Below are 27,201 nucleotides of genomic sequence, written 5' to 3'. Positions count from 1 at the left end.
TTGTACAAGAATGAAACTAGAACACTTTCTAGCACCATATAGAAAAATAAGCTAAAAAATGGATTAAAGATCTAAATGTAAGACTGGAAACTATAAAACTCCTAGAGGAGAACATAGGCAAAACACTTTCTGACATAAATCACAGCAGTATCCTTTATGACCCATCTCCCAGAATACTGGAAATAAAAGCAAAAATAAACAAATGGGACCTAATTAAACTGAAAAATTTTTGCACAATGAAGGAAACTATAAGCAAGGTGAAAAGACAGCCTTCAGAATGGGAGAAAATAATAGCAAATGAAGCAACTGACAGAATTAATCTCAAAAATATATAAGCAACTGCTGCAGCTCAATTCCAGAAAAATAAATGATCCAATTAAAAAATAGGCCAAAGAACTAAACAGACATTTCTCCAAAGAAGACATACAGATGGCTAACAAACACATGAAAAGATGCTCAGCATCACTCATTATTAGAGAAATGCAAATCAAAACCACAGTGAGGTACCATTTCACGCCAGTCAGAATGGTTGCTATCCAAAAGTCTACAAGCAATAAATGCTGGAGAGGGTGTGGAGAAAAGGGAACCCTCTTACACTGTTGGTGGGAATGCAAACTAGTACAACAGCCACTATGGAGAACACTGTGGGGATTCCTTAGAAAACTGGAAATAGAACTGCCTTATGACCCAGCAATCCCACCGCTGGGCATACACACCGAGGAAACCAGAATTGAAAGAGACACGTGTACCCCAATGTTCATCACAGCACTATTTATAATAGCCAGGACATGGAAGCAACCTAGATGTCCATCAGCAGATGAGTGGATAAGAAAGCTGTGGTACATATACACAATGGAATATCACTCAGCCATTGAAAAGAATACATTTGAATCAGTTCTAATGAGGTGGATGAAGCTAGAGCCTATTATACAGAGTAAAATCAGTCAGAATGAAAAACACCAACACAGTATACTTATGTATATATATGGAATTTAGAAAGATGGTAATGTTGATCTTTTATGTGAGACAGCAAGAGAGACACAGATGTATAGAACAGTCTTTTGGACTCTGTGGGAGAAGGTGAGGGTGGGATGATTTGAGAGAATAGCATTGAAACATGTATATTATCATATGTGAAACAGATCACCAGTCCTGGTTTGATGCATGAGAAAGGGTGCTCAGGGCTGGTGCCTTGGGATGACCATGAGGGATGGGATGGGGAGGGAGGTGGGAGGGGGTTCAGGATGGAGAACACATGTACACCCATGGTTGATTCATGTCAATGTATGGCAAAACCCACTACAATATGGTAAAATTATTAGCCTTCATCTAAAATAAATAAATTAAAAAAATAAGAAGATACACTGATGGCAAATAAGTACCTAAAAATTGTTCAACACCATTAGTCATTCAGTTCAGTCAGTTCAGTTCAGTCGCTCAGTCATGTCCTACTCTTTGCGACCCGATGAATCGCAGCACGCCAGGCCTCCCTGCCATCACCATCTCCCGGAGTTCACTCAAACTCTCGTCCATCGAGTCGGTGATGCCATCCAGCCATCTCATCCTCTGTCGTCCCCTTTTCCTCCTGCCCCCAATCACTCCTAGCATCAGAGTCTTTTCCAATGAGTCAACTCTTTGTTTGAGGTGGCCAAAGTACTGGAATTTCAGCTTTAGCATCATTCCTTTCAAAGAAGACCCAGGGCTGATCTCCTTTAGAATGGACTGGTTGGATCTCCTTGCAGTCCAAGGAAAATGCAAATTAAAGGTATACTTATCTATCACTACATAGTAATTAAAATGGCTAATTAAAAAACCCTGACAACTCCAAATGCTGAATAAGAGGCAGAAACAACTAGAACTCTAATACATGTCTGGTGAGAACGCACTGGAAAATATTTTGGCTTGGTAACATTTTAACAAAATTAAACATATACTTGTCATAGTATTTAGTAATGTCACTCCAAGGAATCAAAGGGAAATAAAAAATAATTTTTGCAGAAAAATTTGTGTGCAATTATTGTGCTTACTTGGCTTTGTAGTATAATTGTTAATAGGAATGGTGAGAGTGAACATTCTTGCCTTTTTGTTTGTAGTCTTGAGTTTATACAACCTTGTCTTAACTACTATAGCCTTGTAATAATTATTAATACATTGTAGAAAGCTATGTTTTCTTTTCTATCAAAATCCATGTCTCCTCTTGGCTCTTTCTATTTCTATATTAATTTTATACTCGATTTGTGAAGTTCCACCCCAAATATGAAGAATCATTTGATTGGAATTACATAAATTAACTTAGGAAGAATGAAATTTATATAATATTTAAAATTCAAATCCATAAATTTTGACTTTCTCTTCATTAATTCTAGTCTTTATTGACTCTGTAACAAAATTTATAATTTTCCCTGCATAGGTCTTTCATATCATTTGTCATGTTCTCCTACGTATTTGTTTCTGTACTGCTCTATAATTAGCATGCTTTCTTCTTCTTCTTTTTTTTTTGAAAGGAAAGAGAAAATAATATTTTCTGATTTATTTTTAAAAGTTATCAAGGCACAGCAAAAAATGTGCTTACATGACAATCTCTTCAAAATATCTATCAGGATATTAAGAAGACAACTATGTCTTTTCTTTTATGCTTTAATTGAGATCTGATTGACATACAACATTATATTAAAGTGTATAACATAATGATTTGATATTTGTTATATATTGTGAAGTGATCATCGTAAGTTGAGCTAACCTCCAGCCTTGTTTTTCATCTTAAGGGAAGGGCATTCAGTCTTTCAACATTAAGTAGAGAGTTAGCTGTAGGTTTTTCACAGATGCCCTTTATTGGGTTTCCCATTTTGCTGAAAAGAATAGATGCTGAATTTTGTCAAATTTTTCTTACACAACAATTGAGATGATCATATAATTTCCTTCTCTAAATTCTGATCTGGGAAACAATATTGATTCATTTTTAAATGTTGGACTAGCCTTGTATTTCTAGCATAAACTCCACTTGGTTATTATGTGTTATCCTTTTAAATATACCTTTAGATTGAATTTATTTATATTTTATTGATAATTTTAGCATCTATTCTCATGGGAATTGTCCTCAGGTTTTCTTTTCTTATAATGTCTTTGTTTGGACCTGGTTCCTGGTAATACTGATTTCATAAGCTGAGCTGGAAAGTGTTCTCTCCTCTTCTGTTTTCTGGTAGAGCTTGGGCATGACTGACATTTACTATCTAAATGTTTGGTTGATTTTGTAAATGAAATTACCTAGGGCTGATTTTCCTTTGTTGGCAGTACTGTATTGTGTTTTGATGAGGAGTTGGGGCTTTAGAATTGAACAACCTCAAATTCATGTGTAACTATTCATTTCTCCCTATAGTCTCTTTGAACCTCAGTTTCTTCGTCTGTAAAATGGGTTATTGTGAGATTAAATAACAATATACATCAGTTGATTATCACTGTGCTATATACTACATTTGTATATGTTAACTTATTCACATTTTAATATCATAGTACTTACTACTTTTACAGATAAGAAAACTATTACAAATAGAAATTAAATAACTTCTCCAGGGTTACTCAGGTAGCACATAATGAGGCCAGGATTTGAATTGAGCCTGTCTGGTTCTGGAGTCCTTGCCTTTAATCACTAAGGGGCACTAACTATAATAATTGCTAACCCATTGTTGAGTATTAAAGCAGATAATATATGTAAGCAGCTAAATCTGTGCTAGTTCAAGGTTGTTGTTTAGTAAACTGGTATGTGAAGAACTGACTCATTTGAAAAGACTGAAGGCAGGAAAGATTGAAGGTGAGAGGAGAAGGGGATGACAGAGGTTGAGATGGTTGGATGTTATCACCGACTCAATGGACATGAATTTGAGTAAACTCCGGGAGTTGGTGGTGGATAGGGAAGCCTGGCATGCTACAGTCCATTGGGTCACAAAGAGTCATGACTGAGTGACTGAACTGAACTGATTGTTATTCATAGCACAAATTAATATTACTATGAACAAAGTCAGTACTTCAAAATATTTTCAACCTGTCAAAGACATTTTATTATAGACAATCAAGTACATTGTACTGAAAGTTTATCACAGTGAAATTCCATACATATTTAGTGCACTTAAAAAAGTGATATTGTGAACATCAAACTTTACTAATAATAGCAACTTGAATTTTTGCCCTGGTTCAACTCTGTCCTTTTGTGTAATTCCAGTAATTAAACTTACCGAGAAGTTTGCAAATCCTTACACTAATAAAAGGAAGAGTATCTGTTTCTACCACTTTGATCTTAGGTGTTGAGTGGCTTAGAAAGAGAAGTATTTGATCCATGTCAGTGTATGGCAAAACCACTATAATATTGTAAAGTAATTAGCCTCCAATTAAATAAATTTGCATTAAAAAATGGAAAAAAGAAGTATTTGAAGGTTCTTGGAAGAATTTAGCTAGGACTAATATTAAATATAAATATTTAGTTTAAAAATTAGAATCATTTATATTAACATTAAGTATATTGTTATATAAGTATTTTGATTTGACTGTGAACATTGTATTTACTATGACTGCATACAGATAGATGCCATTAATTTCAGGTTTTCAGATCTTCATGGTGATTATTTAGGTTTACCATGTTTACTTATTTATTTTGGCCCGTGAGATAATGATTACCATATGCCAAAACATTCAGTTCAGTTCAGTTCAGTTCAGTTGCTCAGTCGTGTCCGACTCTTGCGACCCCATGAATCGCAGCATGCCAGGCCTCAATGTCCATCACCAACTCCCAGAGCCTACACAAACTCATGTCCATCGAGTCGGTGATGCCATTCAGCCATCTCATCCTATGTCGTCCCCTTCTCCTCCTGCTCCCAACCTCTCCTAGCATCAGGGTCTTTTCCAATGAGTCAACTCATCTCATGAGGTAGCCAAATTATTGGAGTTTCACCTTCAACATCCATCCTTCCAATGAACACCCAGGACTAATCTCCTTTACGATGGACTGGTTGGATCTTCTTGCACTCCAAGAGACTCTCAAGAGTCTTCTCCAACACCACAGTTCAAAAGCATCAATTCTTCGGCGCTCAGCTTTCTTCACAGTCCAACTCTCACATCCATACATGACTACTAGAAAAACCATAGCCTTGACTAGATGGATCTTTGTTGGCAAAGTAATGTCTCTGCTTTTTGATATGCTGTCTAGGTTGGTCATAACTTTTCTTCCAATGAGTAAGTGTCTTTTAATTTCCTGGCTGCAGTCACCATCTGCAGTGATTTTTGGAGCTCCCCAAAATAACGTCTGCCACTGTTTCCACTGTTTCCTCACCTATTTCCCATGAAGTGATGGGACAAGATACCATGATCTTAGTTTTCTGAATGTTGAGTTTTAAGCCAAGTTTTTCACTCTCCTCTTTCACTTTTATCAAGAGGCTTTTTAGCTCCTCTTCACTTTCTGCCATAATGTTGGTGTCATCTGTATATCTGAGGTTATTGATATTTCTCCTGGCAATCTTGATTCCAGCTTGTGCTTCATCCAACCCAGCGTTTCTCATGATGTACTCTACATATAAATAAGCAAGATGACAATATACAGCCTTGATGTACTCCTTTCCCTATTTGGAACCAGTCTGTTGTTCCATGTCCAGTTTTAACTGTTGCTTCCTAATCTGCATACAGGTTTCTCAAGAGGCAAGTCAGGTGGTCTGGTATTCCCATCTCTTTCAGAATTTTCCACAGTTTATTGTGATCCACACAGTCAAAGGCTTTGGCATAGTCAATAAAACAGAAATAGATGTTTTTCTGGAACTCTCTTGCTTTTTCGATGATCCAGCGGATGTTGGCAATTTGATCTCTGGTTCCTCTGCCTTTTCTAAAACCAGCTTGAACATCTCTGAGTTCACGGTTCATGTATTGCTCAAGTGTGGCTTGGAGAATTTTGAGCATTACTTTACTAGCATGTGCTGCTGCTGCTAAGCCACTTCAGTCATGTCCAACTCTGTGCCACCCCATAGATGGCGGCACACCAGGCTCTCCTGTCCCTGGAATTTTCCAGGCAAGAACACTGGAGTGGGTTGCCATTTCCTTCTCCAGTGCATGAAAGTGAAAAGTGAAATTGAAGTCACAGTCGTGTCCAACTGTTAGTGACCCCATGGACTGCAGCCTAACAGGCTCCTCCATCCATGGTATTTTCCAGGCAAGAGTACTGGGAGTAGGGTGCCATTACCTTCTACTAGTGTGTGAGATGAGTGCAATTGTGGGGTAATTTGAGCATTCTTTGGCACTGCCTTTCTTTGGGATTGGGATGAAAACTGACCTTTACCAGTCCTGTGGCCAAAACATTAGGTTCCTTTTATTTGAAAATAATAAAGAATAATTTAAAAAGTAGAATCACATGTTCAGTAAGTACTTTGTCCTATCTTTCAGTCAGCAATAATTATTTTAATATTTTTAATGATGTATAGCATAATGGCTTAATGTATGTACACTATTAATGAAAGCTGAGAATGGTTTAGAGTATTGTACATGGGGCATTTTGACAGGGAAAGACAAGAAAAACTTTCTCTTTTGAATTGTAATAGTTTTTTTTTGTTATTTTGTTTTCTGCAGAAATTTAAAAGCAAAGGAACAGTGCTAATTCTGGGAAATTATAATAAAATTGCTTCTTTTTTTTTTTTTTTTTCCAATTGTAGCTGACTTTGGCCTGGCAAAGCAAAAACAAGAAAGCAGTAGACTTACGTCTGTTGTAGGAACAATTCTGTATTCCTGGTAAGGACAATTATTTTATGGTTCTTAAACATCATTCTTAACTGGTTTGGGCTTTCATTTCTTTTTTTGGTGTGCAAAGGAAAGACATTTACTTCTAATAAGTTTTCTTCAATTATCCTGTTAATACACATGTGTAGAATTGTGCCATTACATATTTAAAATAGCCAACTATCTTTCCTTTAAGGTAACTCTGCCCCTTAATTACTTGTAATTGAAATGATCCTCTAATCCATTTTGAGTTTATTTTTGTGTGTGGTGTTAGAAAGTGATCTAGTTTCATTCTTTTACAAGTGGTTGACCAGTTTTCCCAGCACGACTTGTTAAAGAGATTGTCTTTAGTCCATTGTATATTCTTGCCTCCTTTGTCGAAGATAAGGTGTCCATAGGTGTGTGGATTTATCTCTAGGCTTTCTATTTTGTTCCATTGATCTATATTTCTGTCTGTGCCAGTACCATACTGTCTTGATGACTGTAGCTTTGTAGTAGAGCCTGAAGTCAGGCAAGTTGATTCCTCCAGTTCCATTCTTCTTTCTCAAGATTGCTTTGGCTATTCGAGTTTTTTTTTTTTTTTTGTATTTCCATACGTGTTGTGAAATTATTTGTACTAGTTCTGTGAAAAATACCGCTGGTAGCTTGATAGGGATTGCATTGAATCTGTAGATTGCTTTGTGTAGTATACTCATTTTCACTATATTGATTCTTCCGAACCATGAACATGGTATATTTCTCCATCTGTTAGCGTCCTCTTTGATTTCTTTCATCAGTGTTTTATAATTTTCTATATATAGGTCTTTAGTTTCTTTAGGTAAATATATTCCTAAGTATTTTATTCTTTTCATTGCAATGGTGAATGGAATTGTTTCCTTAATTTCTTTTTCTACTTTCTCATTATTAGTGTATAGGAATGCAAGGGATTTCTGTGTGTAAGCCAGAAAGAAAAATACCAATACAGTATACTAACACATATATATGGAATTTAGAAAGATGGTAAGGATAACCCTGTATGTGAGACAGCAAAAGAGACACATATGTATAGAATGGACTTTTGGACTCTGAGGGAGAGGGAGAGGGTGGGATGATTTGGGAGAATGGCATTGAAACATGTATACTATCATGTAAGAAACGAATCACCAGTCTATGTTCGATACAGGATACAGGATGCTTGGGGCTGGTGCACGGGGATGATCCAGAGAGATGATATGGGGTGGGAGGTGGGAGAGGGGTTCAGGTTTGGGAACTCATGTACACCCATGGCGGATTCATGTCAATGTATGGCAAAACCAACACAGTATTGTCAAGTAAAATAAAGTAAAAATAAAAATTAAAGAAAAAGAAAGAAAAATGAAATGATCCTCGGCACACAATAGATATACAAAACTTGTTGAATGAATCTGTGGATAAACTAGTAGACTTGGTTTGCAACATGACACTTGGAACATTTAATTGCCCCTATTGTATATATGATTCTTTTATTCTTTTACATCGATAGATATTCAAGGTCAAGGAAAAAGTTTTTCAAGTCCTAATGCTTGTCCTAGCATCTGGCAAATAATAGGTTCAGAATAAATTTTATTATGTGAATGAATAAATGATGACGTATATACTTAGACATATATCTACAAAGTTGGTTGCTTCTTGGGTAAATGCTTGTTATTTTGATGAATTGAGACTCTTAGATAGCATATGGAAAAGCAGAGACATTACTTTGCCAACAAAGGTCCGTCAAGTCAAGGCTATGGTTTTTCCAGTGGTCGTGCATGGATGTGAGAGTTGGACTGTGAAGAAGGCTGAGTGCCGAAAAATTGATGCTTTTGAACTGTGGTGTTGGAGAAGACTCTTGAGAGTCCCTTGGACTGCAAAGAGATCCAACCAGTCCATCCTAAAAGAGATCAGTCCTGGGTGTTCATTGGAAGAACTGATTTTGAAGCTGAAACTCCAATACTTTGGCCTCCTCATGCAAAGAGTTGACTCATTGGAAAAGACCCTGATGCTGGGAGAGATTGGGGGCAGGAGGAGAAGGGGATGACAGAGAATGAGATGGCTGAATGGCATCACTGACTCGATGGACATGAGTTTGAGTGAACTCTAGTAGTTGGTGATGGAGAGGGAGGCCTGGTGTGCTGTGATTCATGTGATTACAAAGAGTTAGCCATGACTGAGTGACTGAACTGAACTGAGCATGCTTGTAGGTTTCCTTTGTAATTCATTAATTATCATGAAATGAGAATCTTTTTTTGCTGATCACATATCATTTGTCTGAATCTGTCATACAGATATGGTAGTCTGTAGATGAAGCAGATTTCAGGGAAATATTCTGAAATCTCATAAATCTGGTCAAGCAATCAAGACACTTCCATCTTCCTTTTTTAATCTAGTTTATTGCACAACAGAGCCCTGGGGATAGGGTTCAGAATAAATCTTCTCCAAGGAGGGTGGGAATTGGAAGTAACGCCCCCCCCCCTTTTTTTACTAAGTCCTTTCATATGAGAATATGCCAAGTGGTATTTTTGAGGGATGAATTTTCATTTATTTGGCTAGTGTTATTGAAACTAGCTTCATGAGAAGATGCAGAGATTGGTGGACCAGTCTACGATTGTACCTTGAAAATTGAAGGTTTATCTGTGCACTTAATCTTTTAATAATAAGGATATGAGTCAACTATTACTTGTTGCTGGTAGAATAATTTTCTTTTGTTCTACTTTTTACTCTTTTTCAGAAATAATAAATCTTAATCACTAAAGTGTTAAGTAATCATATATTCCTGAACAGATTTGTTGATCAAAGTTACAGAACTAGTAAAATGCAAACTAAAAGTAAGCAGATTTATTCCCAAGACTGTGAATTAATAAGTTTAGAATTGCTGATATGATAATTTTGTGGGTATGTTGAGGTGGTGGTGGAGGGGAGCCAGGAGATCTGTACAGTATATAAGAAGAAATCTAAAACATGACCATTATTTTATCTTATTAGCCCAAAGATGGATTCACATTTCCTTTTAACTTTTAAGTCAACTGTAGAGTTAGGAAAGCTGAACCTCCTAATATGGTTAAGCTATTGTTTTATTTAGGAATATCACAAATATATGACCAGAAAGCTCCTTTTCTTTTAAGTTGCTTTAAAATTTTTACTTCTACTCCCTTATCCCACTTTCTTCTTTCCTAGTTGTTAGAAATGCCCCTTGTTTGATAGGTTTTACAATAAGCTTAGTCTCACAAGCCATTTTTCTTAGTTTTTGATGTCTTCAAACTGAGCACAGGGTCAAAAGAACTCAGTTCTAAATTACATTTCATTACTTTCTTACTTTGGGTTTTTCCAAAAGACAAAGATCTAAGTGAAATAGTTTATTTAGCAGGTGGTCCCATGAAATATTAGGGGCTGGGGAGGGAATGAGACAGAGAAGAGAAAGCAGACAGTAAGGAATTACTAATAATCAGATCTGTAGATTGATCTGGGATATAGTACATGAGATGTTTCAGAGTGGTCCTATATGCCAAATTAAAGGTAGGATTTTTTTTTCTTTTCCCAGCCGCAAGTGGTTGGGGACTATTCCACTGACCTTTAGATACTCCTGGCATCCTGGGGTGGGGACTGGGAGGAAGCCCCCAGGTAAGAGTCAAGTGTGATGTTAAGGGTATGCACTGGAAATGTCAGTGTAGACTCTTAAATTTTTATTGTTCCAAACTTAAGGTGGTCCCTAATACATTTCACAAGTCCAGCTACTTTTGAATTTTCTTATATCCTTCTCTTCGGGTTTTCTCTGAATTTGTGAATTGGACAAAAGAAAAACCAGTATCTTTCACAGCCTCTGCCTTGATATTTGCACCTTCATGCCTATTCCCCTCCACATTCTGTAGTTGTTGTTTTTGTTCAGTTGCCAAGTCATATCTGATTCTTTGTGACCCCATGGACTGCAACACACCAGGCTTCTCTGTCCCTCACCATATCCTGGAGTCTTCCCAAGTTCATGTCCATTGCATCAGTGATGCCATCCAACCATCTCATCCTGTCACCCTCTTCTCCTGCCCTCATTATTTCCCAGAATCAGGGTCTTTTCCAGTGAGTCAGCTCTTTGCCTCAGGCGGCCAAAGTATTGGAGCTTCAGCTTTAGCATCAGTCCTTCCAATGAATTCAGTTCAGTTCAGTCTCTCTGACTCTTTGCAACCCCATGGACTGCAGCATACCAGGCCTCCTTGTCCATCACCAACTCCTGGAATTTACTCAAACTCATGTCAATTGAGTCGGTGATGCCATCCAACCATCTCATCCCCTTCTCCTCCTGCCTTCAATCTTTCCCAGAATCAGGGGCTTTTCCAGTCAGTTCTTCACATCAGGTGGACCAAGTATTGGAGTTTCAGCTTCAACATCAGTCCTTCCAATGAACATTCAGGACTGATTTTCTTTAGGATGGACTGGTTGGATCTCCTTGCAGTCCATGGGACTCTCAAGAGTCTTCTGCAACACCACAGTTCAAAAGCATCAATTCTTCAGCACTCAGCTTTCTTTATAGTCCAACGCTCACATCCATACATGACTACTGGAAACACCATAGCCTTGACTAGATGGATCTTTGATGGCAAAGAAATATCTCTGCTTTTACTATGCTTTTCTTCCAAGGAGCAAGCGTCTTTTAATTTCATGGCTTCAGTCACCATCCACAGTGATTTTGCTGCTGCTAAGTCGCCTCAGTCGTGTCCGACTCTGTGCGACCCCATAGACGGCAGCCCACCAGGCTCCCCTGTCCCTGGGATTCTCCAGGCAAGAACCCTGGAGTGGGTTGCCATTTCCTTCTCCAGTTCATGAAAGTGAAAAGTGAAAGTGAGGTCGCTCAGCCATGTCTGACTCTTAGTGACCCCATGGACTGCAGCCTACCAGGCTCCTCCGCCCATTGGATTTTCCAGCAAGAGTACCAGAGTGGGGTGCCATTGCCTTCTCTGACAATGATTTTGGAGCCCCCCAAATAAAATCTGATGCAGGCAAATAATAGTCCCCATCTATTTGCCATGAAGTGATGGGACCAGATGCCATGATCTTAGTTTCCTGAGTTTTAAGCCAACCTTTTTACTTTCCTCCTTTACTTTCATCAAGAGGCTCTTCAGTTCTTTGCGTTCAGCCATAAGGATGGTGTCATTTGCATATCTGAGGTTATTGATATTTCTCCCAGCAATCTTGATTCCAGCTTGTGCTTCATCCAGCCCAGCGTTTCTGATGATGTACTTTGCACAGAAGTTAAATAAGCAGGGTGACAATATGCAGCCTTGACATACTCCTTTTCCTATTTGCAACTTGTCTGTTGTTCTATGTCCAGTTCTAACTGTTGCTTCCTGACCTGCATACAGATTTCTCAAGAGACAGGTCAGGTAGTCTGGTATTCCCATCTCTTGAAGACTTTTCTACAGTTTGTGGTGATCCAATGAGTAGTCAAGGTTGATTTCCTTTAAGATTAACTGGTTTGATGTCGTTGCTCTCCAAGGGACTCTCAGGAGTCTTCTCCAGCTCCACAGTTCAAAAGCATCAATTCTTCATTGCTCTGGCTTCTTTATGGTCTGGCTCTCACAACTGTATGTGACTGCTGGGAAGACCATAGATTTGATGTATAGACCTTTGCCGGCAAGGTGATGTCTTTGCTTTTTAACACGCTGTCTATTTGTCTAGGCTTTCCTGCCAAGAAGCAGTCGTCTTCTAATTCCATGGCTGCAGTCACCCTCCGCAGTGATTTTAGAGCCCAAGAAGAGGAAATCTGTCACTGCTTACACCTTCTCTCCTATTTTCCATGAAGTGATGGGACTGGATGCCGTGATCTTTGTTTTTTGAATATTTAGTTTTAAGCTGGCTTTTTCACTCTCCTCCTTTACCCTCATCAAGAGGTTCTTTAGTTCCTCTTCACTTTCTGCCATTAGAGTGGTGTCATTTGCATATCTGAAGTTGTTGATAGCCTGTAATCTCTGTGTAATTTTTATAAACTCCTCTGAGCCAATTAATTTGACCTGGAATACCTCATTCAAGCTCCCCTGAGTTTAACAAGCTTGATTTTCCCACATCAGTTTGCTGTTTCTTTTTGCCTTTGTTTGCTCAGGTATTAACTTATTTAATAGAAGAAAGTTCTTTCTCAATGTTTACAGAAAGTGCCTCAGAGCATTCTTTATTCTGAATCTCAGCTGCTAGATAAGTGGTTGTCGGCACTGGATTGATTGCGGTGGAACAGAAGTTTCATAAAACTTCTTTATCTGATTGGATTCATTATTAGGCAGGTCTTTATTATCCTTTCCATGGAAAATACTCTCCAAATATAATCTTTGGTTCCCTTTTTTCTCTCTATGTTTTACTCCACTTCCAGAGTCTAAAACTGTGTAATTCCTTCAACTTCATTTTCAGAGCAGATTTTAGAGTTTGCAACTCTGAGAAACATTTTAGGCTACTTCATGTGTGTGTGCATGCTAAATTGCTTCAGTTGTGTCTGACTCTTTGCAACCTTATGGACTGTAGCCTGCCAGGATCCTCTGTCAATGGGATTCTCTAGGCAAGAATAAGGGAATGGGTTGCCATGCCCTCCTCCAGGGGATCTTCCCAACTGAGGGATCAAACCTGTGTCTCTTCCATCTCCTATTGGCAGGCAGGTTCTTTACTACCAGCACCACTGGCTAGTAGAATATATATTTGGAATATATATTCTTTGTAGAATATATATTTGGAATTTCTGGATAATAAACAAGTATGATCTCATAAAAACAGATAACTTGGACTAATCTTGGAATGGGGAATTCTTTGAGACTTTATTGCATAGTATAATCCCATTCATGTTATTACATTAGATAATTAAAAGCTGGCAAATTTTTCACTGGATGGATCAAAATAAACCTGTAGGAGAATCTGAACAAGTAGAGACACATTGAAACCTGCCTAGCTACTGACTGTTCTTCCCAAGGTCTTAAGGAATCTCTGAGCTCTGAGACTCTTAACTGGCCTAAAATACTTTGGTAGGTTCCAGCTGCTCACAGTTCACAGTCCGAGTCCTCAGTCAGGCTGCAGGTGGACAGCCCTGCTCCCTGCCTTTGCCACAGCATCCTGCTGTCCCTCCAGCCAGACTGCACTGCTCTTAGCTGCACCCTGTGTGTTGCCTGTGACCACAGGGCTTTCACATGTGCTGCTCCCTCTTCCTGGGATACTGCTTTTCCCATTTGTCAGATGGTAAGGCGATGGCACCCCACTCCAGTACTCTTGCCTGGAAAATCCCATGGATGGAGGAGCCTGGTAGGCTGCAGTCCATGGGGTAGCCAAGAGTCGGACACAACTGAGTGACTTCACTTTCACTTTTCACTTTCATTCATTGGAGAAGGAAATGGCAACCCACTCCAGTGTTCTTGCCTGGAGAATCCCAGGGATGGGGGAGCCTGGTGGGCTGCCATCTCTGGGGTCACACAGAGTCGGCGATGGCTGAAGTGACTTAGCAGCAGCAGCAGCAGCAGCAAGCTCTTCTTACCCTTTACCTCTCAGCCAGAACACACCTCCTCAGGCAAACTCCCCAAAACAGGACAGGATGCCCTGGGCCTACACACACCATGCACTCATCCTTCACAAGGTGAACTTTTATATTTATTTTGTCACAGGTCACCATCCCCAGCACTGAGCCCAGAGTGTGGTTTATAGGATCACAAGAAACATATACTATATGAGTGATCCGCTACTTGTATGATTATGACCATAATGGAGATAACCTGAAATAATGGAGATATCATTATTGTTACTCAGTCTCTCAGTTGTGTCTGAGTCTTTGCGACCCATTGGACTGCAACACGCCAGGCTTCCCTGTCCTTCAGTATCTCCCAGAGTTTGCTCAAACTCATGTCCATTGAATTGATGATGCAATGCAACCATCTCATCCTCTGTCGCCCTCTTCTCCTGATCTCAATCTTTCCTAGCATCAAGGTCTTTTCCAATGAGTTGGCTCTTCACATCAGGTGGCCAAAGTATTGGAGCTTCAGCTTCAGCATCAGTCCTTCCAATGAATATTCAGGGGTGATTTCCTTTAGGATTGACTGGTTGGATATCCTTGCAGTCCAAGGGACTCTCAAGAGTCTTCTCCAACACCACAGTTCAAAAGTATCAATTCTTCAGTGCTCAGCCTTCCTTATGGTCCAACTCTCACATCCATACATGACTACTGGAAAAACCACAGCTTTGATTATATGAACCTTTGTCAGCAAAATGACATCTCACCTTTTTAATATGCTGCCTAGGTTTGTAATAGATTTTCCCCAAGATGCAATTGGATTGGTCAAAAAGTTCGTTTGGATTTTTCCATGGGCTCTTATGAAAAACCTGAATGAACTTTTTTGATTAACCCAATATAATAAAGGAAATTTCTCCCTCCCACTGTAACAAACCACCTCACCCTGATCCTCTCCCGCTTAGCTGTACTTTAGATTTCCAAAGTTTGCCTGCCTACCTGGTAGAGCAACTGCTCACTGGCTTTCTTCCTTCTGCTCTCTGTTAAATGTCCTTTCTATAGAGAGGTTATCCTGATCACCCACCCCAAGTAGCAGCCTTTTTCAGACTCTATCCCTTTCTCTATTCATAGCAATTGGCTCTCTCTGTCATTATGTTGTATTTTAATTAGTGTCTTTTAATGTATTTTAATCATGTGTCTCCCACTGAAACACAAACTCCCCAACAGTAAAGCCTTTGGCTGTTTTGTTCACCACTGGTCCACTGCTCCTCTAGGAGCAGACTGACAGAATCCTAATAAATATTCTGAATTAATAATAATAGTTATTATTATCAATAATTATTAAATCATTCTGACTTTGTGTTTAAATATTTTTGAAACTTTATGGAAGAGTAATTGGGAAAATTTAAGAAATATATTTGTATATGTTTAAAGTATATAACAGGATTTGATATACATTTGTGAAATGATTATCAAGATCAGTATAATTAACAAATTCATCACCTCACATAATTAACAGTTTGTTGTTCTAAGAATGCTAATATCTACTCTCTAGGACTTTTAAGTACACAATAGCATATTATTAACTGTAGTCACTATTACATGCTCAGAATTTACTCTTCTCATAACTGAAAATTTGTTCCCTTTGACTTGTATCATCCTTTCCCCCTGCTCCCCCTACCCCTGCCCAACCAATGGCAACCACATTCTACTCTCTAATTCTACAGAATCAGCTTCTTTTTAAATTTCTCTGGCTTATTTCAACTAGAGTAATGCCTTTCTGGTTCATCTATGTCATTGTAAATGAGATTTCCTTCCTTTTAATGGTTGAATATATTCTATTGTGTATGTATACACACACACACTCACCACATTCTGTGTTTAATGTGATTAAAAATCCAGGTGCATTTTTATCAAGCTCTAAAGCACTAACAGTTTTTTAATTGAAGTATAGTTGATTTCCAATATTATGTTACCTTCAGGCGTATAGCAATGTGATTCATATTTTTGCAGATTATAATCCATTAAACATTATTACAGAATCACTGGTATAATTCCTTGTGTTACATAGTATATCCTTGTTGCCTATCTATTTTGTATATAGTAGTGTGTATCTGTTAATCTAATACTTCAGATCTCTCACTCCTCACTTCCTCTCCCCGTTGGTAACTCTAGGGTCTGTTTTGTGTGTCTGTTGCATCTGTTTCTGTTTCACATATACATTTGTTTGCATTATTGTTTAGATTCCACGTATAGGCGATGTTATACAGTACATGTCTTTATCTGTCTGGCTTATCTCACTGAGTATAATAATCTCTAGGTTCATACATGTTGCTGTAAACATCAGAACTGTATTCTTTTTAAGTGGCTGAGTAGAAGTCCATTGTGTGTGTGTGTCTGTGTGTGTGTGTATATATATATACACACACACACATATGTATATATGTATACACACATATGTATATATACACATATATGTATATATGCATATATAGGTGTGTATATATGTATATACACATGTATATATATCATATCTTTTTATTTTAAAAATTTTGTATATTATGTGTATATATACACACATATATGTATATATATCACATATACATATATGTATACATGTATACATATATGTATATACATGTATATGTATACATATATATGTATATGCACATACATGTATATGCACATACATGTATACATATATATGTATACGCACACATGTGTGTATATATATATATCACATCTTTTTTATTTAAAAAATTTTATTGATCCCTGCGCCCGGTGCCACTGTGATGAGGTGTGCTGGGTGGCCGCGCGCGGGGCCCAGGTGGCGCCGAGGAGAAGGACGAGCGATGCGCGGACCTGTGTCCTCCCCGCGTCCTCCGCGCGGCCTGCTGTCCGGGGCCAGCTCTCCGGGAGCGAAGGTTCTGGAGCCGGATTCCGGTGGTGGTCTCCGTGAAGGCTTCTCACCTCCTTCCCACGGCCCCTTCCCACAGGTGAACTTCTCTTAATTTCTACTGAAACAGTATCTGAATAAGTCATACCTTTGGAGAGAGTGTCACGCCCATTTCATGCAGAATCAGCTACAATAAAGACAGAGGAAATTCATGAGGCTAGGACGTCATCTTCATTGCAAAGAATTTTTAAAATTGGACATGAGTTTGAGTGAACTCTGGGAGTTGGTGATGGACAGGGACACCTGGCATGCTGCAATTCATGGGGTCGCAAAGAGTCGGACACGACTGAGTGACTGAACTGAACTGAATATCTTATATTGTTCCTTTTCTGAAGACAGAGGAAATTCATGAGGATAGGACATCATCTTCATTGCAAAGAATTTTTAAAATTACTCTTGGAAAGGACCTGCTCCCAAATGGACTCCCTCTTAACCTTCTGGAAATATAAAGAAGCAGCAGTTTTCATTTGTGGAAGCAGCTTTACAATTACTCACCATCTGTTCCTGAGATACTCCATGCAACTGGAAGTTTTACGCTTTGCCCTTCCACCGAAAATTCATAGGGGCCAGCATATTTATCCCTTTGCAGTGGTGAAGCTCTGACAACCACGGAAGGTGATGAACTACAGACTACTTCCTTTTCCAGGGCACTTGTTGGACAATTTTCATTAAAATCAGGTACATAGACAATTATGGTGCCTGTAGAAGTTTTACCAGTGTTTTCTGTAAGAATAACATTTTAGAGTTAGAGAACTATCCAGAGCAAGTTGTACAAAATAAAGAAACAAATAAGCCCATAAAATTTCTCTCACATGCATAGACTTCTCTGGTGGCACAAGTGGATAAGAATCCACCTGGCAGCGCAGGGGACATGGGTTTGATCACTGGTCGAGGAAGACACCACATGCTGTGGAGTAACTAAGCCCGTGCACCTCAACTACTAAGCTTGTGCTCTAGTGCCTGTGAGTTGCAACTACTGAGCCCTCATGCTACAACTACTGAAGCTGAGAGCCTGTGCTCCGCAACAAGGGAAGCCACCACAATGAAAATCCCGTGCACCACAGCTAGAGAGTAGCCCCTGCTTGCTGCAACTAGAGAAAGCCTGAGTACAGCAAAGAAGACCCAGTGTAACCAGAAGTAAATAAATAAATATTAGAAAAAAATTATCTCATGTGCACCAGATTAGTGTGTGTACTCATGAAATTGTGTCTGTTATTCCTGCAAATAAAAAGATGTCACCTAACTTCTGTACCTTGTTAAAAGGAAAAAAAAATAAAAATTTTATTGATAATATTGGTTTATAATATTAACATAAATATCATGTGTAAAATGTTATATTTCTTCTTTGGTATATGGTATAATGGGCTCACCACCAAAAGTTTAGTATCTGTCACCATACAACTGACCCTCTTCGTCCATTTCACACTCACCTCCAACATATTCCATTTGGTAATAACTACTCTGTTCTGCTGGATCATGGAAAAAGCAAAAGAGTTCCAGAAAAACATCTATTTCTGCTTTATTGACTATGCCCAAGCCTTTGACAGTGGATCACAATAAACTGTGGAAAACTCTGAAAGAGATGGGAGTACCAGACCACCTGACCTGCCTCTTGAGAAATCTGTATGCAGGTCAGGAAGCAACAGTTAGAACTGGACATGGAACAACAGACTGGGTCCAAATAGGAAAAGGATTACGTCAAGGCTGTATATTGTCACCCTGCTTATTTAACTTATATGCAGAATGCATCATGAGAAATACTGGGCTGGAGAAGCACAAGCTGGAATCAAGATTGCTAGGGGAAATATCAATAATCACAGATATGCAGATGATACCGCCCTTATGGCAGAAAGTGAAGAGGAACTAAAAAGCCTTTTGATGAAAGTGAAAGAGGAGAGTGAAAAAGTTGGCTTAAACCTCAACATTCAGAAAATGAAGATCATGGCATCTGGTCCCATCAGTTCAGTTCAGTTCAGTTCAGTCGCTCAGTTGTGTCAGACTCTTTGCGACCCCATGAATCGCAGCACGCCAAGCCTCCTTGTCCATCACCATCTCCCAGAGTTCACTCAAACTAACCTCCATCGAGTTGGTGATGCCATCCAGCTATCTCATCCTAGGTCGTCCCCTTTTCCTCCTGCCCCCAATCCCTCCCAGCATCAGAGTCTTTCCCAAAGAGTCAACTCTTCACATGAGGTGGCCAAAGTACTGGCGTTTCAGCTTTAGCATCATTCCTTCCAAAGAAGACCCAGGGCTGATCTCCTTTAGAATGGACTGGTTGGATCTCCTTGCAGTCCAAGGGACCCTCAAGAATCTTCTCTAACACCACAGTTCAAAAGCATCAATTCTTTCGTTCAACTTTCTTCACAGTCCAACTCTAACATCCATACATGACCAGTGGGAAAACCATAGCCTTAACTAGACGGTCCTTTGTTGGAAAAGTAAAGTCTCTGCTTTTGAATATGCTATCTAGGTTGGTCATAACTTTTCTTCCAAGGAGTAAATGTCTTTTAATTTCATGGCTGCAATCACCATCTACAGTGATTTTGTAGCCCAAAGAGATAAAGTCTGACACTGTTTCCACTGTTTCCCCATCTATTTCCCATGAAGTGATGGGACAAGATGCCATGATCTTTGTTTTCTGAATGTTGAGCTTTAAGCCAACTTTGTCACTCTCCTCTTTCACTTTCATCAAGGGGCTTTTAAGTTCCTCTTCACTTTCTGCCAAAAGGGTGGTGTCATCTGCATATCTGAGGTTATTGATATTTCTCCCAGCAATCTTGACTCCAGCTTGTGCTTCTTCCAGCCCAGCGTTTCTCATGATGTACTCTGCATAGAAGTTAAATCAGCAGGGGGACAATATACAGCCTTGACATACTCCTTTTCCTATTTGGACCCAGTGTGTTGTTTCATGTCCAATTCTAACTGTTGCTTCCTGACCTGCATACAGATTTCTCAAGAGGCAGGTCAGGTGGTCTGGTACTCCCATCTCTTTCAGAATTTTCCACAGTTTATTGTGATCCACACAGTCAAAGACTTTGGCATAGTCAATAAAGCAGAAATAGATGTTTTTCTGAAACTCTCTTGCTTTTTCGATGATCCAACAGATGTTGACAACTTGATCTCTGGTTCCTCTGCCTTTTCTATTGAGGTTTTTTGTATTTTCATACAAATTGTGAAATTATTTGTTCTAGCTCTGTGAAAAATACCGTTGGTAGCTTGATAAGGGATTGCATTGAATCTATAGATTGCTTTCGGTAGTATACTCATTTTCACTATATTGATTCTCGTGATCCATGAACATGGTATAATTCTCCATCTATTTCTGTCCTCTTTGATTTCTTTCACCAGTGTTTTATAATTTTCTATGTATAGACCTTTAGTTTCTTTAGGTAGATATATTCCTCAGTATTTTATTCTTTTCGTTGCAATGGTGAATGGAATTGTTTCCTTAATTTCTCTTTCTATTTTCTCATTATTAGTGTATAGGAATGCAAGGGATTTCTGTGTCTTGATTTTATATCCTGTAACTTTAGAAACACAAGCTGGAATCAAGATTGCCGGGAGAAATATCAATAACCTCAGATATGCAGATGACACCACCCTTATGGCAGAAAGTGAAGAGGAGCTGGAAAACCTCTTGATGAAAGTGAAAGAGAAGAGTGAGAAAGTTGGCTTAAAACTCAACATTCAGAAAACGAAGATCATGGCATCCGGTCCCATCACTTCATGGGAAATAGATGGGGAAACAGTGGAAACAGTGACAGACTTTATTTTTGGGGGCTCCAAAATCACTGCAGATGGTGACTGTAGCCATGAAATTAAAAGACGTGCTTACTCCTTGGAAAAAAAGTTATGACCAACCTAGATAGCATATTCAAAAGCAGAGACATAACTTTGCCAACTAATGTCCGTCTAGTCAAGGCTATGATTTTTCCAGTAGTCATGTATGGATGTGAGAGTTGGACTGTGAAGAAGGCTAAGCGCCGAAGAATTGATGCTTTTGAACTGTGGTGTTGGAGAAGACTCTTGAGAGTCCCTGGGACTGCAAGGAGATCCAACCAGTCCCTTCTGAAGGAGATCAGCCCTGTGATTTCTTTGGAAAGAAAGATGCTAAAGCTGAAACTCCAGTACTTTGGCCACCTCATGTGAAGAGTTGACTCATTGGAAAAGACTCTGATGCTGGGAGGGATTGGGGGCAGGAGAAGGGGACGACCCAGGATGAAATGGCTGGATGGCATCACGGACTCAATGGACGTGAGTCTGAGTGAACTCTGGGAGTTGGTGATGGACAGGGAGGCCTGGCGTGCTGCAATTCATGGGGTCGCAAAGAGTCGGAGACGACTGAGCAACTGAACTGAACTGAACTGAACTGAGGACCCTCCTAGGACATATGTGTGCACAACCTTTTGCTAAAATGGATCCCACCACAGAGGACTGTGGGCACATGCCCACATTATTATGGAATGGAGCCTCTCTCTTTTTGACCTCCAAGGAGCTTTCCTGCACGTGTGCAGAGAGAGAGGTCTTTGACCTCAGGAGTGGTCATCTTATATCTTTACTTCAGCAGAGCTCAGCTCCTGCCACTAACTTTGTCCTTGTAGTGTCTGGGTTAGAACAAAGCTTCACTTTTACTCCACTTGACAAACACCAGCTGTCCAGCCCAAGGGCCCATCTATCTCCAACTGCAGTAACTAAAACCCTGCATTGTTCATGGGTCGACTGTATAGGTAACATAGGAGAGGAAATAGCCCATAATTTTAGGGTTCTGTTAATAATAAAATTAATTGGTGGTACAATGGATGGATATACTTGATAGCAGTGATTTGTTTTTTGCTTCAAATATTTTTATTTTTAATTTATTATATACCTTTTCTTCTAAAACTAAAAACCCTATCATGTTACTGTTACAAATACTTGTTTTCAAGACAATCTTTTATTTCTCCTTAGGCTGTTCGAGCTTTTGGCAACTTGTCAGATTTTTCTTGTTTTTAATGACCTTGGAAATTTAGAGAATTACTGGTTAGGATTTCCTCAATTGGGATTTGTGTGGTATATTTTAAATGATTAGACTGGAGTGTGTTTGGGGAGGAAGATCACAGGGGTCAACTGCCATGCTCTTATCTTATCACTGGTACATACTATCAATATGACTTCCCACTGTTAATGTTAATCTTGACACCTGGCTGGAGATGGTGCTTGTCAGGTCTCTCCGCTGTAAAGTTACTCTTTTTTTCTTGGTCTCTTTCTATAATATATTTATTGAAAAAAAGTCACTACAAGCACCCTAGACTTAAGGAATGGGGAGTTATATGTCATCACTTTAAAGTGGAGTGGACACATAAATTATTTGTCATTTTCAAGAGATTTGTCTGTTGATTCCCATTTATTTATTTATTATGTTTTTTAAAAAGTTATATCAGTATGGACTTGGATATTTATTTTATACTCTGAGTTATAATCTAATAAAACTTTCCTTGGCTGAATTGTGCCCCCCTCCCAAATCCATACAGTAAAGCCCTAAACCCCAATGTGATGGTATTTGGAGCTTATCATTTTGGGGAAGTTAAGTAGATTTAGATGAGGTCATGAAGGTAGGGGGCATCATGATGAGATTGGTGGTCTTACAGGAAGAGACATCAGAGACTCTGCTCCATTTCTCTCTTTCTCTGCCATGTGAGGATACAGCAACCATCTGCATGCCAGGAAGAGGATCCTCACTGTGGAACAGGATTAGCCAACATCTTGCCCTTAGGTTTTCCAGCTTCCTTAATTGTAAGAAATAAATTCCTGTTTATTTCTGTTCAAGGCACCCAGTTTATAGAATTTTATTATGGCAGCCCAAGCTGATTAATACACTGCTTTGTTTTGTTCAAACTTTTCTACATTTGGACATAGACAGCTGGTTGATTTGTCTTTTGTATCCCTCTGACACACCCAATCACTGTGCTTTTTATTTTTTCTAGAACAACCTTTTGGAACTATAAGATGTTCCAGGTTCATTTAGTGTATTTCTTGCCCCAGTACTATTATCAGTCATTTTTCCAGTGGTCCTGTGCCAGGGTCCAGCCCCCGCAGGATCCAGGGAAACCTGAGGGAGAAACGGTGTCGGCAATTGATTTAGAGAGAGATAAGGAAAGAATGTTGAAGATAAGAAAATAGAGGAGAGAAAGAGGCTGATATTCCTTGGTTTACATAGAAAGCCAATAAAACTCTGAGACAAGAAGTTTGCCCTGTTCACAGAGGCCACAGGTGCCCTCCCAGTCTCCGGAGGAAGTGAAGATGCAGAACATCTTCCCGTTTAGTTCTTAGAAACCCGGGCAGATAAGTGAACGCAGGGAGCCTCTATGCTCCAAGGGATCAGCCTGAAAAAGAGAGGGAGAGGGAGAGAGACAGAAAATGATTGACATGGGGAGACCAAGCTGCTTCAGTGAGCAAGGCCCATTTAATTTAATTCAAAAGGGTCTTTTATACCTTTACTTGTACATAGAGTGAATTGAAAGATGGCAAGGTCATACAGAATCAGCCCAAACATTCCAGCAGTTTTGCACTTATCGAAACCAGGATTTTTTTTTTTGGAAACCTTTCCCACAAATGATGTTGTGTACATTATCTTCTGGCCTTGGAGGCCTGTGAACATTTTATGATCCTCTTTTGATAAAGGCTGCTCAACCAGAAAACTTATTTTCCCTCCAAGTGTCTTGTCTTTATATTTCTAATCTATGTCAGCCTCAGGAAATGCTAAACAGGGTTACATTTTTCCCAAGGCAAAGGTGTAGTGAGTTACAAGAAAGAACCAATTAGCTCAAAGGTCTAATGTGGTTAATTTCGAGGCTATACTTGTTTTTCTTACATTCCCATCACTTCATGGGAAATAGACAGGGAAACCGTGGAAACAGTGTCAGACTTTATTTTTCTTTTGGCTCCAAAATCACTGCAGATGGTGACTGCAGCCATGAAATTAAAAGATGCTTACTCCTTTGAAGAAAAGTTATGAGCAACTTAGATAGCATATTCAAAAGCAGAGACACTACTTTGCCGACTAAGTTCCGTCTAGTCAAGGCTATGGTTTTTCCAGTGGTCATGTATGGATGTGAGAGTTGGACTGTGAAGAAGGCTGAGTGCTGAAGAATTGATGCTTTTGAATTGTGGTGTTGGAGAAGACTCTTGAGAGTCCCTTGGACTGCAAGGAGATCCAGCCAGTCCATTCTGAAGGAGATCAGCCCTGGGATTTCTTTGGAAGGACTGATGCTAAAGCTGAAACTCTAGTACTTTGGCCACCTCATGCTCATTGGAAAAAACTCTGATGCTGGGAGGGATTGGGGGCAGGAGAAGAAGGGGACGACAGAGGATGAGATGGATGGATGGCATAATTGACTTGATGGACGCGAGTCTGGGTGAACTCTGGGAGTTGGTGATGGACAGGGAGGTCTGGCTTGCTGCAATTCATGGGATCGCAAAGAGTCGGACACGACTGAGCGACTGAACTGAACTGAACTGAACTATGTTAACTAATGCGTTCCCAGTTGCACAGTGGGTAAGAGATATGGGAACTTAGCAACAAGCATAGGCCCAATAATGAAATCCTTCACCAGCACTACTCTAATAACTTTTAACTCTTTGAAAGGCTCTATGTTTTAGGCTTTCCGTGCCTCTCACAGTTGGGAGGCTGTAAATAATCATATGCATAGCTGCAAGAGTCTGGATAGACCTGCCATGCAAGCTAGAATGCTAACAGAGGGGGTTTGATTCGAAATATTCCTCTCATGTCCAGGAGACTTATTAGCTATAGCCCTAAGTTGATTTTCTCCAGAGAAAGGTGGTCTGGATAGCCCACTGTTAATGTCAGAGGAGTTGATGAAAGTCATGAAATAGTAAAACAGACAGATTCTGGTTTTGGGGCAGATGCTTGAGAAAGCCTAGGGAGCCCCTTGTGTCCTGAAGCCTTGATTAACAGTTCTCTTCCACATGACCCTGTCATGGGTGGGATCTCCCATGATGGCTCCTGGCAGTCCTGATTCTTGGGAGAATGGTATTAAAAACCAAGATCTGGAGCTAAGTGTGCTCATTGCTACTGGGAGGTCATCAGTTATAGACTGTTTCTACCTGATGGAACAAGGAGGTACATGTGCATAGTAACCTGTGCATGTTCACATAACTATAAATATTTCTATGTGTAACCATCTGTATCAATACTAAGCTAAAAATTAGTTTATAGTGTTGTCTCCAACTCTGATCTGTCACTCTCTTGAACAGTTCCTGACTCCTTCCCTTCTTTGTCTGTAACCTTCCTTCCATTCCAATAGTGAGAAATCTTGCTTTTGCCATCTGCCACTCATTGACTTAATCGTTCAGTTCTGGTATATGTGTACAGCAATATTGGAACTGTTCATCTTTCAGTTCAGTCAGTTCAGTTCAGTCACTCAGTTGTGTCCGACTCTTTGCAACCCCATGAATTGCAGCACGCCAGGCCTCTCTGTCCATCACCAACTCCCGGAGTTCACTCAAATTCACGTCCATCGAGTCGGTGATACCATCCAGACATCTCATCCTCTGTCGTCCCCTTCTCCTGCTGTCGCCAAACCCTCCCAGCATTTGAGTCTTTTCCAATGAGTCAACTCTTTGCATGAGGTGGCCAAAGTATTGGAGTTTCAGCTTTAGCATCAGTCCTTCCAAAGAACACCCAGAACTGATCTTTAGGATGGACTGGTTGAATCTCCTTGCAGTCCAAGAGACTCTCAAGAGTCTTCTCCAACACCACAGTTCAAAAGCATCAATTCTTCGGCACTCAGCTTTCTTCACAGTCCAACTCTCACATCCATACATGACTACTGGAAGAACCATAGCCTTGACTAGATGGACCTTTGTTGGCAAAGTAATGTCTCTGCTTTTCAATATGCTATCTAGGTTGGTCATAACTTTCCTTCTAAGGAGCAAGCGTCTTTTAATTTCATGGCTGCAATCACCATCTGCAGTGATTTTGGAGCCCAAAAAAATAAAGTCTGATATTGTTTCCACTGTTTCCCCATCTATTTCCCATAAAGTGATGGGACCAATTGTCATGATCTTTGTTTTCTGAATGTTGAGCTATAAGCCAACTTTTTCACTCTCCTCTTTCACTTTCATCAAGGGGCTTTTAAGTTCCTCTTCACTTTCTGCCAAAAGGGTGGTGTCTTCTGCATATCTGAGGTTATTGGTATTTCTCCCAGCAATCTTGATCCCAGCTTGTGCTTCTTCCGGCCCAGTGTTTCTCATGATGTACTCTGCATATAAGTTAAATCAGCAGGGTGACAATATACAGCCTTGATGTACTCCTTTTCCTATTTGGAACCAGTCTGTTGTTCCATGTCCAGTTCTAACTGTTGCTTCCTGACCTGCATACAGATTTCTCAAGAGGCAGGTGGTCTGGTATTCCTATCTTTTTCAGAATTTTCCACAGTTTATTACAATCCACACAGCCAAAGCCTTTGGCATAGTCAATAAAGCAGAAATATATGTATTTCTGGAACTCTCTTACTTGTTTGATGATCCAGCAGAAGTTGGCAATTTGATCTCTGGTTTCTCTGCCTTTTCTAAAACCAGCTTGAACATCTGGAAGTTCATGGTTCACATATTGCTGAAGCCTGGCTTGGAGAATTTTGAGCATTACTTTCTAGCATATGAGATGAGTGCAATTGTGCGGTAGTCTGAGCATTCTTTGGCATTGCCTTTCTTTGGGATTGGAATGAAAACTGACCTTTTCCAGTCCTGTGGCCACTGCTGAGTGTTCCAAATTTGCTGGCGTATTGAGTGTAGCACTTTCACAGCATCATCTTTCAGGATTTGAAATAGCTCCACTGGAATTCCATCACCTCCACTAGCTTTGCTCGTAGTGATGCTTCCTAAGGCCCACTTGACTTCACATTCCAGGATATCTGGCTCTAGGTGAGTGATCAGACAATCATGATTATTTTGGTTGTGAAGATCTTTTTTGTACAGTTCTTCTGTGTATTCTTGCCACCTCTTCTTAATATCTTCTGCTTCTGTTAGGTCCATACCATTTCTG

General features: G+C 39.7%; 1 protein-coding gene across 4 annotated transcripts in view; it reads left to right on the top strand.

Moving 5' to 3' along the window:
- NEK10 (NIMA related kinase 10) overlaps positions 1-27,201 on the top strand; it is a 278,135-nt gene that overhangs the window by 124,403 nt on the left and 126,531 nt on the right. For 2 of the 4 annotated variants that reach the window (XM_069561142.1, XM_069561143.1), the window contains one exon: positions 6,684-6,759. In XM_069561142.1, the coding sequence (XP_069417243.1) occupies positions 6,684-6,759 (76 nt within the window). Of the gene's footprint in view, positions 1-6,683; positions 6,760-12,411; positions 12,465-20,692; positions 20,766-27,201 lie in introns of those variants that run through there. The other 2 variants (XM_069561145.1, XM_069561144.1) reach the window with 2 other exon arrangements.

The sequence above is a fragment of the Ovis canadensis genome, chromosome 19 (assembly GCF_042477335.2).
Source record: "Ovis canadensis isolate MfBH-ARS-UI-01 breed Bighorn chromosome 19, ARS-UI_OviCan_v2, whole genome shotgun sequence".
NCBI classification, from domain to species: Eukaryota; Metazoa; Chordata; class Mammalia; order Artiodactyla; family Bovidae; genus Ovis; species Ovis canadensis.
This window is presented reverse-complemented; position numbering and strand designations above follow the sequence as displayed.